Here is a 20,950-nt window from a genome sequence, read left to right on the forward strand (position 1 = left end):
AGATTAATTAGTTTTTATTTTAAATTAAAAAAGTTTAAGCCCAATAATCTTAAAAATAGATCCATTAAATCCAAACACACTCCCGAAAAATATTTCGTGTTGAAAAATTTTTGAAAATATTAGCCAAACCATTAAAAAGTCTCTTGATTCGATAAAATTTGCGTACCGTTAAAAATAAAAAAAAAAAAATCATGCTGATAAAAATATCCAATAAATCCTATTTTTGAAAAATACACTTAAAAACACCTTATATTAATTAATAAAAATAGATCATGTAATTAAAATAATTTTCCTAAAATTCTCCGGTCTCTGATTCTCGTTCGAGCGCGAAATGCAACTTAAAAATCATTGTGCATGAACTTTTAAAATTTCATGAATTAAATCCTATTATGCATGAATTATGCATAAAATGCATAAAAATAAATAAACACAAACTAATAAAATAAACATGCATTTTATGCTTTAAAAGAATTTAATAGAATACCAAAGATATTTAATAATTTGCATGAATGTAGTTCACGTGGACCTTCAATTTTTCAGGACGTTACAATCTTCCCCCTTTAAATTGAATTTCGTCCCCGAAATTCGCTTATCATTGGTAATCAAAAAAATTTAGATTTAGTTCTAGTATCCCAATGGTCCACGCTTCCGCGACGCTACTCTGATTAAATAATAAATCTTAAGATGTCCTTATATCTCCTCGATCCTAATTATTTTGCCTGTCCAAATCCTCGTTTGTCAATCATAACTTAAGACGATTTATAGTGACTTAATTTTATTCTACTATGTCCTCGAATTTTGACTTTTCTCGCAATTCTCAAAATCATAAATGGCAGTCCAAACTTATCGCATCTTACTTTCTTTATAATCTACCCAAGACGTTCATTGACCTATTATATTTCAATATTGAAATCTTAACATCATCATTTCTTAAATTTATTGAACTCAAGATATGTTAAAGCTTCAAATCCAAGTATTGACATTCATGCAGTTCAACTTAGGATATCTTAGCACCAAAATTTACTGATCGACTTCTATCTTTGTTAATACACTTAATAGTTAAACATTATCTCAACCCCATAATAATATTAACCTAAGATCCTTTAATCGAATCTTTATCTTACGGTACCAAACTTACATAACTTAATTATTTACATGTACATCCCAAATATTAAATTGTCGCAAATCTTAAATTCGAGTAACGTTAATCCATAAAATCCAAGATAGGCAATATCGATCTTCTACCTTAATAATAAAACCATTCTAGTGTCAATTATATTCTTAAACTATTTCTTTCCCAATTACAATATAGTTGAAGCCTAAGACCCTTGAACTTTCCTCATTGGAACGAATGTCGCATTCTTACGTATCCTTAATGCTTAATTAATTGTAGCGTATAAAACTTACTAAGTTATCCCATGTTAATGTTGGACTAACTCTAGTAAATCAACTTTACTTATAATCCATAGAATTCCCATATCGAGGTTTTAGATTTTTACTCGATAAAAATCTTGATATTCGTTTATTGATAACATATGTTGAACATCACTAATTCTCTTTTTGTTTATTTCACCCAAAAAAAAATTTTCACTTATCTCATAAATTTGAAATTCAAACTTACTCAACCCAAATAGTAATAGATAGTATAACTCCAACACATATATCCGCTTAGTCTCAAGTTTCTTAATGACTTCCAAATAATTCTCAAAACAAGGTGTCTATCTCACCCTTACATGCGTCTACGAAATACCTTAACCATCAGTCATGCCCAACTTTCTAGAAAAATTTAACCGTAGTGAAGATATAATATTTTTTTAACTTCTAAGATCATGATTAAAACTTATACTACATCAAACCTTAAGTCTTCAAAAATATGTTAACTTAATGTCTAATCTTGTAAATTGACCAATTGTTCAATTTTATCTTAAATTGTTATCACTCTAAATTCTTAAATTTTCCACAGGATTATTCCATTAACATTTAAATTTTCAAGCCTAGTATTGATTCATCCTACACCGTCCTTGATTACCATTCTTTATAACATCAAAACCCAGATATCTAAAGGTTCTAAATATTCTTCCGGCCTAAATCACCGAAAATTCCTATCATTTAAACCATCAATTCTCACTTACTGCTAAACTAATCCTCCAAATTTCTTAAAACTGCAACATTAATTCTTAATTTCCTCAAAAATTATCCAATTTGTCCTTAATTTCTAAAATTCCACAATTACCTATAAGTTCTTGGCGTTACTAATTCCATTTTATAGGTTTCCCGGAATATAAATTTCAATAATTTTAAGTTTATTCAACCCAAAATCAATTCTCATAACCTTGAAAAATTACTGATTTAACCTAAGTGTTTCTCAAAGTTCGAATTAAATCCTCAAAAATTTCGGAATTTGCAATTTGACCCTTAAAGTTCTCGAAAATTACATTTGACCCTACAAATCTTCTAAAATTGAATCCTGGTCCCCAAATTTTTTTTTTAATTTTTGCCTCATTAAACCTTAAAATTCTCAAAACTTGGAATTTAATCCCAAAATTTGGCAAATTCGAAAATAGTCCCTTATAATTTTATTTTTGCACTTAGGTCCTCAATTATTGTTATTACAATTAGGTCCTTAAAATTCTCAATTCATACAATTCAATCTTTAAATCCAACTAGGTAGAACATACATCTTAAATAAATTCTACGTTTTTATATTTCCAAAAATCGTCGTAGTCTTCGAATCATTATTCCTTACATGAAATCCTCAAAAATTAATTCAACTAGTAACCACGAACCATCAATATTTTCTTAAAAACCATACCTGTCCCAAAAGTATTCATGATCTTCAAGATTAACTTATGATCCAAAAGTAGAACATGAGTACTACTAACCAAAATCAATATAGACAAATCATGTACAACCTTTCCCAATGCCCAATAGTAAAATTCTTATTTATGTCCAATTCCACCACAAAACCAGCATGCATGAAAATCATTTAATTTCTCATTTCATTTCGCAACATGCATGACAATTTTAAAGCATCTAATCTCAAAACATAACGACAGATAAACATGTACCATAAAACGTATATCATGTAAACATGCAGGTGATAGCATTAAAAAAATTTAAAACATTTAGATCATAAAAGCTCACAGATTTGAGGCTTGAAGACTGAGCGGCAGAAGCTGGCGGTGGCACAACCCTATACAAGACCCTTGCTCTGATACCAACTGAAACGTCTACCGTTTAAAGTGCGGATTTATTTATTTTTTTTAGAAGCTCGCAATTACAAAATAACATTTAAAATAATCGTATTTATTTTCCAACAAGAATGACGCAGTTTAAAAATAACTAATGTCATCTAAAATCAACGAAAACGTAAACGTGTGAAAATCATAATATCATAAACATATAAAAATGTGCAACTCCTCTCAAAATACGTGAATCAATATGCAGAAAAAAAATGGTCCTCGGGTCGTGTCATCGGACATTCCGCCTGCCTACTCAGTCTTCGACACCTTCGGTCCCCTGATCAAAATGCTCACTGCATCATACACGTCTAGTGACTCTAAAGACTCAACACACCTGTATCAGTAATAACAAGTACACATACGTAGCACACAGCAGTGAAAAATAACATAATCAACATACATTTCATGAGCTTAAAAAACATGAACATAAACGTGTCGTGTAAAATGGTAACGTGTCAAAACATGTCTCATCATGTTATCATATCGTATGCGTAACTGTGACCTATCAAAACATAGTAATAGCATGTATTATCGTATCAGCATATACATGTTAAAATCTTAATTTGAATTTCGTTCATTAGCTGTGACTTTCGTATCATCATGTCAAACGATGGATCCATCTACGTGTAACCGCGGTACCCGGCGGCGGGGAACATCAGCGACACTCTCACCCATCAACTGAGCCCGAGCCTATCATGTCATCATATCATGTCAATGGAAATACGATCGTCGGGCTCCCTCTGGGCCTTCTCCAGTAAACGGGCTACCTCTGGGGCCTTTTCTCTCACGATATCTCCAATCATATCATCGTGTTAGTCACAACTAAATCACTTCCTTCAAAACGTGTCATCATATTCATCACTTAATAAAAGCATGCATATACATAATTTTTCCTTTAAACCAAGCATGCAACGTATTTATCATAATTACGTAAAAATCGTAAACATGATGCATAAACATTTAAAATATCATAATTTTTGTGCTCAGGGCGCTGCCAGGACCAACATCTCACCCCAGGTGCAAAATAACCATTTTGCCCCTGAAACCCAAAAATTACCATTTTGCTCATAGACGTAAAATTTCACTTCTTTGACATTTTCTTAATTCCATTAACTCTAACACGTCCCAAATAATTATTTAAGCTTACAAGAACTTTCTCATATTTTTATTTGGCTTAAATCTATGACTTTTAAATTAATCTTTAAATATAACCTATTAATGCGTTTTAATCCGGAATTAAATCAAACCTTCGCATAAAATTCCCAAATTAAAAACTTAGACTTCTAATAATTATTTGAGCTTAAATATAATTTCCCATAATTTTATTAAGCTTAAATCTAGACGTTTCCATTAATCTTTTAATTAACATTTCGTGCGACGATTAAATCCCGGATAAATCCAAAACTCATTATTTTGATACGAACCTTACCAAACTCCTAAAAATATCCCAAAACATATTTATAAGCATTCCTAGATGTAAACTCAAGCTTATTCATAACTTAACCGAATTGTTTTAAAACTTGTACCGGTGTCCCGGTTTTAATCCGAATCGAACCAAAGCTTAACCAACTTTTTTTCACACCTTATAAACATATTAACAGCCTTAAAACATTCAAGACCAGCCCCTTTAACCTCTCTGCCAGGCCCCTTTAGGCTGCTGGAAATTTCTGTGCAAGACATCTTCAATACTAATTCACTAAACTTGCAAATTATCGATCTTAGCTCAAGACCAGGAGGACCAGCGCCTAACCAACCATACTAGGACCAAATTCGAACCCAAGAGACTCTCCTTGACTGACCTTGGCTAGCCTTACTGCCCAAGCAACCATACCCACGCAAAACACTCAAACCCGTGCACACCTCCTAGCCTAATCGCCATTCCTTGCGCCCCGATTGAATACCCGAGCGTGACCAGCAGGTAATGAATCCTTCCAACCCACGTCTCAGAATCATTAAAGCCTGCACCGTGGCTCGGTGTGGCTCCCTACAGCCGGCGCTTGCTCCCTCCCTCAACCTTGCCACAAACATTGACTTACAACCAAAACTCCGTTCGTCTACCCCCTAGGCTCGGTCAGTTCATGACTCCTGCGAAGTGTCCTCCATTAATCATGTCTTAACAGTCCCCTAACAACAGGATTCAGCAGCCCCTTGAACCATTAAAGAAAACGTGAGAAATAAACCACACCATGCAAGAATTATGACAAGTTTTGAACCAAAAACACTATCGCATGCAAGATCTTAAAAATTCGAACACCCATAATAAATCCAGCATATAATAACGTGTATGAAGAGAAAGTGGAAGATACAAACGTGCCTTAGAGGTTTGGAGAGCAAAACCGATGCGAAGGATTCAAGATAAGTTTTCTTTGCAAGGACAAGTGTAGAACCGAGACACCCATCTCTATTTAATGAAGGGAAAAAGAAACAGTGATAGTTGGCTTGAAAAGGAAGTGTGCCGGTTGTTGAATTGTAAATTAAAAGATGTAGGGTTATTTAATTATTAATGTATCATTAACAATTAGATTAATTAGTTTTTATTTTAAATTAAAAGAGTTTAAGCCCAATAATCTTAAAAATAGGTCCATTAAATCCAAACACACTCCCGAAAAATATTTCGTGTTGAATTTTTTTTGAAAATATTAGCCAAACCGTTAAAAAGTCTCTTGATTCGATAAAATTTGCGTACCGTTAAAAATAAAAAAATCATGCTGGTAAGAATATCCAATAAATCCTATTTTTGAAAAATACACTTAAAAACACCTTATATTAATTAATAAAAATAAATCATGTAATTAAAATAATTTTCCTAAAATTCTCTGGTCCCCGTTCCTCGTTCGAACGCGAAATGCAACTTAAAAATCATAGTGCATGAACTTTTAAAATTTCATGAATTAAATCCTATTATGCATAAAATGCACAAAAATAAATAAACACAAACTAATAAAATAAACATGAATTTTATGCTTTAAAAGAATTTAATAAAATACCAAAGAAATTTAATAATTTGTATGAATGTGGTTCACGTGGACCTTCAATTTTTCGGGACGTTACACATTAATTATGTATTTTTTTATTTATTTATTATTATTATTTATTATCATTATTATTTTAAAAATAATAATGATAATAATAATAATAAATAAAACATTACCGAAAGAATCACGATTGCCTGCAATTGTATTTAATCAGTGGGGCCGCCAACTTTAATAATTTCAATGTATGCAAGTGATGTATTACATTTATTGATCAAATGGATGACTTTTAATTTCATTGTCTTCTGCAATTTTTCTTGCTCTCAATTTTTTTTGATAATCTCTTATCAAAAAATTTTTAGAAAACAATTATCAATTTCAAAAGTAGAACTTGAAGCGCAGCCATCGACAAAATTCTCAGGCAAGTTATTTTATCCGATCTTCAAGTTTCTTACGTAAATTTCAGAAAGAAATTTTTCAAAATTTCATGATATCGGATTTTCAGAAAATGAAAACAAAATTTTCAAGACAGATGTATCATGACTCTGATATCAAATGTCAGAATTTTTCTTAAAAATCATGTTTCCTATTAATTATATGATGATGATTTACTATTTTCTAAATAGTTACATGCCTTAATTTTTACCTATAATTCTTAAAATAAAAGTGGTCGAACGATTCTATTAATTGTGGCCAAAATTTGGATGTAATTGCATAAAATATAAAAATGCAAAACTATTAAAAAAAAATTGATATACATAGTATTTCCTCTTAATTAGTTTCTTCCATAAATAAAAGAATTGAATGTTTATGTATTAAATTTACACACACACACAATATATATATATATATATATATATATATATATATATATATATATGCATGTACAAATGCAAAACTATTAAATAATTGATATACGTACATAGTATTTCCTTTATTAAATGAATATTTTCAAATAATAACTAAATATTTGGTAATAGTATATATTTTCTTATAATCGATATGATTTTGAATCAAGGGCTAGATTATAATCAGTCCACTAAATTAAATCATATATATGTCTTTACGCTTACGATTTACTTAATTCACGGATTAGTTAAAGTACAAATTTCGATTATTGCTTGGATTTTGCAATATAATTAGCTTTACTTAAATAAATGATTCGGCCATATATGCATAATCACACAGTATCTATTTCCACTTTATTCCCTCGATATATATTTTTTGAAAATTGTTAATATTTTGGGAAAATAATAAACCAGAGCCCACAAGGGCAAATCTGCAATTAACATTTTATATAACTATATATATGTATATATATATGCAATTAACATTTTATATAACTATATATATATATATATATATATATATCGATATATATTTTTTGAAAATTGTTAATATTTTGGGAAAATAATAAACCAGAGCCCACAAGGGCAAATCTGCAATTAACATTTTATATAACTATATATATATATATATATATATATATATATATATATATATATCGATATATATTTTTTGAAAATTGTTAATATTTTGGGAAAATAATAAACCAGAGCCCACAAGGGCAAATCTGCAATTAACATTTTATATAACTATATATATATATATATATATATATATATATATATATATATATATATATATATATATATATATATATATATATATATATTCCTCGATATTCAACAATTCCATCCACAATATTATTCGATAGTATCATGAGTTTCACCAAATCCAATTCCATGTTTCATTTTCTGATCATTTGTGTTCTATTCTTCTCCCTCCAAACAATGGGATTGTTCGAAGAAAAATGTTTTCTCACCAAGAAATATAGAGTCATACTTGCCAATGGCCTCCCCCCGAATTCCAAACCCATGCGGGCACATGTTTTCTCCGGGGACGACGAACTCGGATACCATACACTCAACAGATTCCAGAACTTCACCTTCAGCTTCTGCGCGGGTTTCAAAACAGAGTTCTTCTGTCATCTCTGGTGGGACAAGAAGGATGCCCAGTTCGACCTTTTCAAAACGGAGAAGTACGTATTTGCTCGTTGCGAGGATGAGTGCTATTGGCTCGTGCGAGGCGATGGCATATACTATTCACCTTCTTATCGAAACCAGCCGCCACATAAAGTCATTACTTGGTGATCATATAATTAAATGTATATTCAATATTTTTATGCATGAATGATCAAAAAGTGAAGAAATCTTTGAATAATTATTGTTGTGTAAGATGTTTTATTGAAATTTAAAATTTATATTTTGTTATTATATGAGTAAATTATAGTACTTCTATCATAAAATTTACAAATATAAAAGAAATTACAGTAAACAAGAATTTTTTAAATCTTGAATGGTATGTATATTTTTTCTGCGGTGAATGAAAGAAAAACGAAGGTAGAGATAATTGGAAGTTGTATTATAGAAATCTGAGAAATTAAATAGGAAATACAATTGCTAGTATAATTATGAATGGGCATTTTAGTTTAATAAAATATATGAGTAATTAAACAAGTAAAATTAATTTGTAAATTAATATAATAATGATAAAAGTGTGGAGTGTAAGAAACAAATTTTGGAGTGAGAATAACAATCATTATATATGTAATCGGTCAAAATTAAGGATTAAAAGAAGGGACACAAATAAATCTAGTAACGTACATATTAGGTAGGATAAATGAATGGTAAAAAATGGAGAAATTTGATGAAATAGATGCCCCAAAAAATATGAGTAGGTATCTTGTTATACGGTATCACGGATTTGTATTTGTGAAACGGATAGATCAGACTCCTATTTACAATGAAAAAGTAATACATTTGAAATGAAAAAAAATATTTCTCATATATCGGGTCGAATAGAAATATGTTTTTTTCGACCGTTTTATAAAAGTTTTTGTGAATAAAAAATATAATTGTGACACAGTTTTTATCTCTTTGATAAGTATTGTTGTAACTTGTAATGCCCGAGAATTAATCACTATAATTAATGATTATTGAGTTATAATTTAACGTGATTATGAAAGGGTCAACGGAGACAAGAGTTAAAATAATGTGCGGCAATTTATGTTGCAGTTCAGAATGTGTTGCCGAAGCAACACCGCACCCGCGCATCAAGTTGTACCGCACCCGCGGTGCATGAGCAGTTGGGTGTGCAAGTTTTACAGTAGGGTGACCGCACCCGCGGTAAAAACAAGACCACACCCGCGGTGCGGGTACAGAGACCTCACCGCACCCGCGGTAATTCCTGGAGCGCACCCGCGGTGCAACGTGTTGTGCAAAATTGATGCCACCTCTCCATATGCATGCACGGATATATATATATATATATATATATATATATATATATATATATATATATATATATATATATATATATATATATATATATATATATATAACATTCCTTCCTTCGAAAATCAGTAACAAATCGAGATTTGAGGGAAAGTTTGGTTCTTTGAGATTCAAGTTACAATAATTCATAATCCGTCCGTCCGAATCGTAATCTGACTTCAGTACTGTAATCCTATCGACGTAGGCTGCAACTTGACGTAAGTTTTGCTACGTTTTGACATGTTTTGAAATTATGCTATTGTCAGAATTGAATAGGATTCATATATGATGTTCTTGATATGTTAGACATCGTAGAATCGAAGTCAGATTGAGAAACAACTTGATTATGGAATTGTTATGAATTTTCAGATATATATTAACTGATATCGGACAGATTTTAATTAGAGTGAATTATGGATTGTATGGGGTATGAGTGATGATTGTAACTGTTATCTGGTGATACTGTATTGACGGGAATACTGAGATTATACAGTTATGCCGTCAATTTTGAATTAAATCCAGATTGATCAGATTATTATGGATTTGAATGGTATATTGACATGAGATTATTGGTATTGTCATTGCCAGACAGGCTGTGAGTTCAGGACTTTGACTGAGCCAGAAACAGACGAAAGAAGATATAAGTCAATGTGGTATTGGGAGATCGACTTGAGTCAGTTTAGACTTGAGTTTCCCTAAATCACATACTTTACTTTATTGCATTGATATTGCATTGATTTGATTGATATACTTGTTCTCTTGAGTTATAGATTGCAGGTATTAGAAGAGTAATCTTATGACAGAAGTGCCTGATAGTGGTGGGATCGCCACGGGCACATTGCACGATGGCATAAGATAGTGTACTGGCGGTGGTGCCAAAGTTTGTCACTGGATGTTTGGCTATCGATGTGGATAGAAGGGTAGCTTTTTCTATTACTGGTGATCGGTACCGTATCGATGTGGATAGAATTATAACTTCTTCTATTACTGATGATCGATGTTATATCGATGTGGATAGATTTGGAGTTTCTTCTATTACTGGTGATCGATACTATACCGATGTGGATAGAAGCATAGCTTCTTCTATTACTGGTGATCGATATCATATCGACGTGGATAGAACTGGAGTCTTTTCTATTACTGTTGGTCGATATAGGAATGCCAACGTCTGGAACCGGGATCCCTAGACTAGGATTGAGTCTAGTCTGAATTGTGTAGCTACGAGTATTGTTGACAGTTTGATATTAATTATGTTTCAGATTGGATACATATTGATGTTACCTGATTACATGCTTTATATTTGTTTATATGATCTGCATGTTTCGTTGATTTATACTGGGATTTATTCTCACCGGAGTTATCCGGCTGTTGTCTTGTCTGTATGTGTACTTGACAACAGGTGGGACAGGTTCAGGGTCCAGGAGATGAAGAGAGAGATCATGATTAGAGTGGAGCCACCGGACTTGGATTAGAGATAGGGTTGGACTTGATAGTAGTTATCAAACCCTAGTTTGAATAAATGTTTGTGATACAGGATTTGTATTTATATACTGAGATGTATATATGTTTTATGTCACTACTTTCCGCATTTTAAAAAAAAAATTTAGACCCTGTTTTATAATTGATTAATTAGTCCCAATGATGGTTAAGAACTTGATTAGCGTCCGGGTCCCCACAACAGGTGGTATCAGAGCGATAGATCCTTTAGATTGAGATAGAAGCTAGTGAGCGGGGTAGATTGAGTTTTCTTTCCTGCTTTTGATTGCTAGCATGTTTTCTTGTTTTAATACGTGTTACCTGAATTATCTGATTTTGATATAGTATTGTGTATTATTGGAATGGATCAGCTGTAAGATGATCCAAGGAGGATTGAGATAGGATTATTGTTGGGATTGTTAACCCTTTTGCTTATCAGATATGCCTCCACGACGTGTACCAGAAGAGGGAAGTACGTCAAATCCTCTGATGGATGTCACACCCACTCCAATGGAGAAACTGTTGAAAAGGTTTCAGTCATTTCATCCACCGACTTTAAAGGGAACAGAGAATTCCGTTGAATGTGAGAGTTGGTTGGACGACATTGAATCGTTGTTCGAATCTTTGGAATATACTGAAGAAAAGAGGGTGAAACTGATAGGACACCAGTTGCATGACGTTGCTAAACACTGGTGGATCACGACGAGACGGGCATTGGAACAACGAGGTACGGCCATTACCTGGAATGTGTTTAAGTCGGAATTTTATCTACGGTTCTTTCCAGTTTCATATAGGAAGGACAAGGGAGCCGAATTTGCAAACTTGAGACAGGGCCAGTTAAACATTGAGGATTATGTGGCTAAGTTCTCTACGCTATTGCGGTTTGCTCCCCATGTGGCTGGAAGTGATGAGGCTGTTGCGGATCAATTTATACATGGCCTAAATCCGGAAATTTTTACCCTGGTAAACACTTGGAGGCCAAACAATTTCACCGATGCTTTGAACCGAGCTAAGGGAGCCGAAGTCGGTTTGATAAGACAGAAAGAGGCTTCGTTTGTGCCTTTAGCACCGAGTTCACAACTGCCTCCACCATCTTCTCGATTTGAGAGCGGTAGTGGTAGTGGGAAGAAAGACTTCCTGAAAGCTAAGGGGAGGAAATTCAAGAAATCTAGTATTGGATCATCCAGTTCAAGTGGCTCTAGACAGACTGGTCTTGGTCAAAGTTATACAGGACCTTACTGTAGCACTTGTGGAGGGAAGCATTCCACCGAGCAGTGCCGAAGAGTGTTCGGCAACTGCCGCATCTGTAAACAGCATGGACACTTTGCCCGAGTGTGTCCACAACGCGGTGCCCAGGGATCACAGGCAGCTGAGTCATCGGGATCAGTGGCTCAGACAGGGAGACGACCCTCTGCCGTTCATTCCTTCCAACCAGCACCTCCTACTCAGTCACAGCTGAGGCCATGAGGGAGCCAGACAGCAGGTCAGCCTCCGAGACAGCAGGCCCGAATGTTCGCCTTGACTGAGGAGCAGGCACAGGATGCACCTGATGATGTCGTGGCAGGTAACTGTTTTATTTCTGGTTATCCTGCATATGTATTGATTGATACTGGTGCATCCCATACATTTATATCTGAGCGATTTGCTTTGATGCATTCTTTGCCTATTGAGTCGTTGTCTGCGGTAGTAACTGTCTCTTCTCCGTTAGGGACAGGTTTGATGTCAGTGAAATCTGTTAAATCTTGTATCCTGCAGTATGATGGGTGTGAGATTGAATTAGACTGTATAGTGCTTGGGATATCTGATTTTGATTGTATTATTGGCATTGATACGTTAACCAAGTACCGAGCTACAGTCGATTGTTTCCACAAGATTGTACGCTTCAGACCGGAGATGGCTGAAGAGTGGAAATTTGATGGTAAGGGTTCTCGATCTAGAATTCCTTTGATATCTGCAATGAATATGACTCGATTATTGCAGAAAGGAGCGGAAGGATTCCTGGTGTATTCAGTAGATTTACTGAAACCGAGCCCATCATTGGCAGATCTGCCCGTGGTGTGCGAGTTTGCGGATGTCTTTCCAGATGAGATTCCTGGATTGCCTCCGATGAGAGAGATCGATTTTAGTATCGAGTTGATGCCAGGTACCGTACCGATATCGAGGGCTCCTTACCGAATGGTACCTATCGAGTTGAAAGAGTTGAAAGAACAGTTGGAGGATTTATTGGCCAAGGGTTACATCAGACCGAGTGTATCTCCTTGGGGTGCTCCAGTACTGTTCGTGAGGAAGAAAGACGGGTCGATGAGACTTTGTATCGACATCGGCAACTGAATAAAGCAACGTTAAAGAATAAATATCTGTTGCCACGCATTGATGATCTGTTTGATCAGTTGCAGGGTTCATCTGTGTATTCCAAGATTGATTTAAGATCCGGATACCATCAATTGAGAGTCAAAGAGTCTGTTATCTCAAAGACTGCATTTAGAACCAGGTATGGACACTATGAGTTTATTGTCATGCCTTTTGATTTGACGAATGCACCGGCAGTATTTATGGGATTGATGAACCGCGTCTATCAGAAATATTTGGATGATTTTGTTATCATATTCATTGATGATATATTGATTTATTCAAAGAATATGATTGAGCATGCTGATCATCTGAGAACTGTTTTGCGAATTCTGAGGGCTGAAAAGTTATATGCTAAACTGTCCAAATGCGAATTTTGGTTGAAACAATTGATATTCTTGGGTCACATTATATCCGGAGATGGGATATCAGTTGATCCTAGCAAGGTTGAGGCAGTGATTTCTTGGCCGAGACCGACATCTGTACCAGAAATTCGCAGTTTTATGGGTTTGGCAGGATATTACCGACGTTTTATCCAAGATTTTTCGAGTATTGCCAAGCCAATTACTCAGCTAACTCAGAAAAATGCTCCATTTGTTTGGTCTGAGGAATGTGAGACCAGTTTTCTTGAATTGAAGAAAAGATTGACCAGTGCGCCTGTGTTGACGATTCCTTCAGGTACTGGTGACTTTGTGGTTTATTGTGATGCATCTCACCGAGGATTGGGTTGTGTTTTGATGCAGCGAGGGCATGTTATTGCTTATGCCTCAAGACAGCTTAAACAACATAAAACTCGATATCCAATTCATGATCTTGAATTGGCGGCCATAGTCTTTGAACTGAAGATATGGCGACATTATCTGTACGGTGAGAAATTCGAAATTTATTCTGATCATAAAAGCTTGAAATATCTGTTTTCACAATCTGAATTGAATATGAGACAGCGAAGATGGCTGGACTTATTGAAAGACTTCGATTGTGAAATCAAATACTATCCCGGAAAGTCCAACGCAGTGGCTGATGCACTGAGTCGAAAGGTATGTGCATTATCCTTATCGACGATTGGTGTATCGAATTTGATTGAAGATTGCTGCTTGTCTGAATTAGTATTTGAGACAGATCGTCAGCCTCTGAGATTATGTGCTATTCGAGCTGAACCAGAGCTACTTTTGAAAATTAAAGAACCTCAAAAAATTGATCAGAACGTACAGAATTCGATTGCAATGGTCAGAGCTGGACATCAATCGGAATATCAGGTTCATGATAATATCTTGTATGTGAATAATCGTATTGTTGTGCCGAATGTTTCAGAGTTGAGACAACGAATATTGGCAGAAGCGCACAACAGCTGCTTTAGCATTCATCCTGGTGGCAGGAAAATGTATAATGATTTAAAGACACGGTATTGGTGGAAACAAATGAAATCTGATGTGACTAATTTTGTAGCCAAGTGTCTGAATTGCCAATAGGTGAAAGCTGAAAGGAAGAAACCAGGAGGATTATTGCAAAGTTTGTCCATTCCTGAATGGAAATGGGATCACATTTCCATGGATTTTGTGACACAGTTACCGAGATCCTCCCGAGGTTGTGATGCGATTTGGGTCGTGATTGATCGATTGACCAAATCTGCATGTTTTATTCCATACAATTTGACATATAGATATGACCAGATGGCTGATATTTATGTCAAGGAAGTGGTTAGATTGCACGGAGTGCCGAAGTCGATTGTTTATGATCGTGATCCTCGATTTACATCGCACTTCTGGCAGAGCCTGCAGCAAGCTCTTGGTACTAAGTTACATCTGAGTACCGCATATCATCCACAAACTGACGGACAGTCAGAACGTACGATTCAGATATTGGAAGATATGCTGAGAGCTGTAGTGCTGGATTTGAGCACTAATTGGCAAGATGCATTGCCTCTTTGTGAATTTTCGTACAACAATAGCTATCAAACGAGTATTGAGATGGCACCATTCGAAGCGTTGTACGGAAAGAAATGTCGATCCCCTCTGTATTGGGATGATATCTCTGAAGTTCCTGAGATTAGACCTGACATGATCAGAGATATGACTGAGAAAGTTAAACTGATTCAGAAGAAATGAAGGCAGCACAGGACAGACAAGCCAAATATGCCAACATCAGACGACGACCGTTGGTATTTGAGGCTGGAGACCGAGTATTCTTAAAGATCTCACCTTTCAGGGGTGTTGTCAGATTTGACAAGAAAGGGAAGTTGTCTCCACGATACGTCGGTCCATATGAGATTCTTGAAAAGATAGAAGATCGTGCCTATCGACTTGCGTTACCGCCTTCATTATCTGGAATACATGACGTCTTTCATGTATCTTTGCTGCGGAAATATCTCCCAGATGATTCTCATGTGATTCAGCCAGACAAGACCGAGCTGGATGAGACATTGAGTTATGTCGAGAAACCGATCCGGATTATCGATCGCAAAGAAAAACAGCTCAGAACAAAGACGATTCCTCTTGTGAAAGTTCAATGGACTCGTCATGGCATTGAAGAAGCCACTTGGGAGATTGAATCAGATATGAGACAAGAATTCCCAGCATTGTTTCAATGATGTAAATTTCTGATACAGTTTCTGTATATATACTCCTTCTTAATGATGTGATTGATTGCCTGTGATTTCGAGGACGAAATCGTATCTTAGGGGAGGAGAAATGTAATGCCCGAGAATTAATCACTATAATTAATGATTATTGAGTTATAATTTAACGTGATTATGAAAGGGTCAACGGAGACAAGAGTTAAAATAATGTGCGGCAATTTATGTTGCAGTTCAGAATGTGTTGCCGAATCAACACCGCACCCGCGCCTCAAGTTGTACCGCACCCGCGGTGCATGAGCAGTTGGGTGTGCAAGTTTTTGAAAGCGGACCGGTTACGGTGGCCGGAAACGCAACGGAAGCATAAAATCGAAATTTTTATTAAAAATTTTCGGCCACCCCCAAAAATCTTGTGCAATATTTACTAAAAACAAAACACCATTCATAGGATGTTAAAGAAATGTACCTATCAACTTTAAAAGTTGATTGTGGCTCCAACTTTGTTGTAAACAACAAAGCTCTTCAAGGTTGAAGATCTACAAGCCTCCAACTCCCTTTTCTCCAAAATAAGGCCCACCACCAACTAGGTAAATCCCTTCTTAATTTGCACTAGAAAATTAAGAGGATTTTTCAAAAAGAAGTGTGTGTTCTTAAACAATTCAAGAACACAAAAATGGAGAGAAAAATTGGAGAGAAAGTGAGAGATAGATTTCGGCCATCACCATGTGAGAATGGGGGAGAATGAGTTGTCTTGGGGGTGCAAAAAGTAGTTCCAAAAAAGTTGCATGCCATGTATTATTTTAATCAAAAGTATTCCCCAACTCTTCACCTCCCATGCATGTATATTATATAGTTTTTTATCAAATAAAAAACCATGGACTAAATTTAATTATCTCAAACATATTTGAGACTAATTAAACATTACTTGAATTTACCCAAGTCCCACTAGTTAAATAATTAATTTAAATTGAGCTCTACAAGACTCAATATAATTTAATTAATTCAACACTTGAATTAATTTAATTATTTTGACTCTACTAGGTCCACTAGTATTTAATTAATTCAACACTTGAATTAATTTATTTAGTCCATAATAATATTTATGAAAATCACAATTTTCAATTGCATTATTCTCTTGGCCAAATTTTAATTTAGGAACACTTCCATAAATCAAAATTTACATTTCTCTCATAGAAGTCATACTTCTATTTTTCCTTACACTTATAAACACATTTATAAGCCGTTCAACACTTTGAACTATTTTCTCCTTTATAGAAGTCATACTTCTAAATTTTACTTACGCTTATAAACACCTTTATAAGCCGTTCAACACATTGAACTAATTTACTTCTCATCGGGATTTACAAAGCTAGTACTTGTGTGGCCCTCAATGGTTCATTGATACAACTAGCCGTGGGTTCACATCTCCATGTGATTCGGACTAAACATGTCCTTATTCGAGCATACCCCAATTGCTCCATTCTTACTTATCAACTCCTTGATAGTACAAAAGGGCAGAACTCGAGTCTGATAGTACCCAACCAATCACGTTAAACGCCTAGCAGCATCGCTTACGTGATTCCCTAGGTATCACATGATAGTGCCTGCAAGAACCATTCTATTATGGTTAGCGTACAGTACGGTCCCTTCAACTCATATATCCCGACCGATTCGACAACCATTGGTTTATCGAGAGTTGTCAATGAATCGATACTATGTGTCATGTCGTAGTTGCATCAATGGTGTAATCTATGAAACCCCTTTCATAATTACAACCATACTCTGGCCAGAGATTTCAACCTACATACACATGATAACACATAGGATATCCATACCCGAAGGTAAGCGGTGAATCCCCGACTACAATGCATCGACTCCTATGTGTTTCGACAGAACACCCAACCTTGCCACCTGATGACCCCATGAGAGTCGGTAAACAAGTCAAAGTGTAATTCTAGCACATAGAGTCTCAATGTTGTCCCGGGTCATAAGGACTAATTCTGTACAACCATAAACCAGGACTTTTCCACTCGATAAGTGAGAACCACTTGGAAAGTCCTTTTATGGAGGGTTGTTCAGTGCACTCTACAAGGAGCACCTATCTGCATGTTCGGACATCACAATGTCCCCTACCAATGAAACATGGTACTCACATCGCAGATACTAGTCTCTAACTCGAGCGGCCTATATCCTTCTTAGTGGCGGCTGAATCGACTAGGAACCGTTTAGAATATACAGTATTACAAATATGAGTTTCATGATACTCATCATATGAGCATCTCATATTCTTTCTACTATTTGTATATTCAAGGGCTTTATCTATGCAGCTAGCATGGGTATACAGATAAAGATTTGCCAAAATAATAACTTCAAATATTATTAAAATAAAGACTGCTTATACATAGAGTTTCATTGTGAACACTCGGCCAACACTTGGCTCGACGGGCACCTACTCTAACAGTTTTACAGTAGGGTGACCGCACCCGCGGTAAAAACAAGACCGCACCCGCGGTGCGGGTACAGAGACCACACCGCACCCACGGTAATTCCTGGAGCGCACCCGCGGTGCAACGTGTTGTGCAAAATTGATACCACCTCTCCATATGCATGCACGGATATATATAACATTCCTTCCTTCGAAAATCAGTAACAAATCGAGATTTGAGGGAAAGTTTGGTTCTTTGAGATTCAAGTTACAATAATTCATAATCCGTCCGTCCGAATCGTAATCTGACTTCAGTACTGTAATCCTATCGACGTAGGCTGCAACTTGACGTAAGTTTTGCTACGTTTTAACATGTTTTGAAATTATGCTATTGTCAGAATTGAATAGGATTCATATATGATGTTCTTGATATGTTAGACATCGTATAATCGAAGTCAGATTGAGAAACAACTTGATTATGAAATTGTTATGAATTTTCAGATATATATTAGCTGATATCGGACAGATTTTAATTAGAGTGAATTATGGATTGTATGGGGTATGAGTGATGATTGTAACTGTTATCTGGTGATGCTGTATTGACGGGAATACTGAGATTATACAGTTATGCCGTCAATTTTGAATTAAATCCAGATTGATCAGATTATTATGGATTTGAATGGTATATTGATATGAGATTATTGGTATTGTCATTGCCAGACAGGCTGTGAGTTCAGGACTTTGACTGAGCCAGAAACAGACGAAAGAAGGTATAAGTCAATGTGGTATTTGGAGATCGACTTGAGTCAGTTTAGACTTGAGTTTCCTAAATCACATACTTTACTTTATTGAATTGATATTGCATTGATTTGATTGATATACTTGTTCTCTTGAGTTATAGATTGCAGTTATTAGAAGAGTAATATTATGAAAGAAGTGCCTGATAGTGGTGGGATCGCCACGGGCACATTGCACGATGTCATAAGATAGTGTACTGGCGGTGGTGCCAAAGTTTGTCACTGGATGTTTGGCTATCGATGTGGATAGAAGGGTAGCTTTTTCTATTACTGGTGATCGGTACCGTATCGATGTGGATAAAATTATAACTTCTTCTATTACTGATGATCGATGTTATATCGATGTGGATAGATTTGGAGTTTCTTCTATTACTGGTGATCGATACTATACCGATGTGGATAGAAGCATAGCTTCTTCTATTACTGGTGATCGATACCATATCGACGTGGATAGAACTGGAGTCTTTTCTATTACTGTTGGTCGATATAGGAATGCCAACGTCTGGAACCGGGATCCCTAGACTAGGATTGAGTCTAGTCTGAATTGTGTAGCTACTAGTATTGTTGACAGTTTGATATTAATTATGTTTCAGATTGGATACATATTGCTGTTACCTGATTACATGCTTTATATTTGTTTATATGATCTGCATGTTTCGTTGATTTATACTGGGATTTATTCTCACCGGAGTTATCCGGGTGTTGTCTTGTCTGTATGTGTAATTGACAACAGGTGGGACAGGTTCAGGGTTCAGGAGATGAAGAGAGAGATCATGATTAGAGTGGAGGCACCGGACTTGGATTAGAGATAGGGTTGGACTTGATAGTAGTTATCAAACTCTAGTTTGAATAAATGTTTGTGATACAGGATTTGTATTTATATACTGAGATGTATATATGTTTTATGTCACTACATTCCGCATTTTTAAAAAAAAAATTTAGACCCTGTTTTATAATTGATTAATTAGTCCCAATGATGATTAAGAACTTGAATAGCGTCCGGGTCCCCACATAACTTCTCATTATTTACATAACCATTATCTACGTACAACTTTTTTTAGAAAACCAAATCTCAATTTTCACATATATATTTTAAAATAAAGTGAAGAAAGCTTGAATAATTATTGTTGTGTTACAAAATAAAGGAAAAACTAACAAAGTAAATATAATATATGAAAGGTTTACATGGATGACCTATTTATAAGTACAAGAAATTCCCAGATATAACTAACTATGCACAAGGCATTGATAAGATTGCAATTTTCTACTATATATATATATATATATATACATTTGACATTGTTAAGAAGTAACAAGGATACAAAAAATTGTTGTAATGAATGAATAAATAAAATAATTTTAGCTATTACAATAATTTTCCAACAAGATTGCGAGGATATATATATACTTGCTACTTTGAGATTTTTTTAAATGTAATTCACAAAAAAATTAATAATGATAGTTAACCATACAACATAAGAGGGCAATCCGATGAGAATTCCAAGAATAATTAATGTGTAAACAGCAATTAACATTTTCTATATTACTATATATATCCTCAATATTTTACATTTTACATCCACAATTTACACATTCTGATACCACAATATCTCTAGCATCATGAATTACACCGAAATCAATTCCTTGTTGCAATTTATCATCATTTTTGTTCTTCCACGTAGGATCCAACGTTTATCGCTTTACCAAAAGCTATAGTTGATGGTAATGGTGTAACTCAAATTTTTTAAACCACACAGCAGCTCAAGCACCACGGTTCAGTTG

General features: G+C 35.0%; 1 protein-coding gene across 1 annotated transcript; it reads left to right on the forward strand.

Annotated features, from left to right (window-relative positions):
- The first annotated feature begins 8,007 nt into the window (after positions 1-8,007).
- Positions 8,008-8,367, forward strand: LOC140823351 (S-protein homolog 8-like). The gene has a single exon (XM_073184679.1). The coding sequence runs from the start codon at positions 8,008-8,010 to the stop codon at positions 8,365-8,367; it is 360 nt and encodes a 119-aa protein (XP_073040780.1).
- The last annotated feature ends 12,583 nt before the right edge of the window (positions 8,368-20,950 follow it).

This window comes from Primulina eburnea, chromosome 1 (assembly GCF_022965805.1).
Source record: "Primulina eburnea isolate SZY01 chromosome 1, ASM2296580v1, whole genome shotgun sequence".
NCBI classification, from domain to species: domain Eukaryota; kingdom Viridiplantae; phylum Streptophyta; class Magnoliopsida; order Lamiales; family Gesneriaceae; genus Primulina; species Primulina eburnea.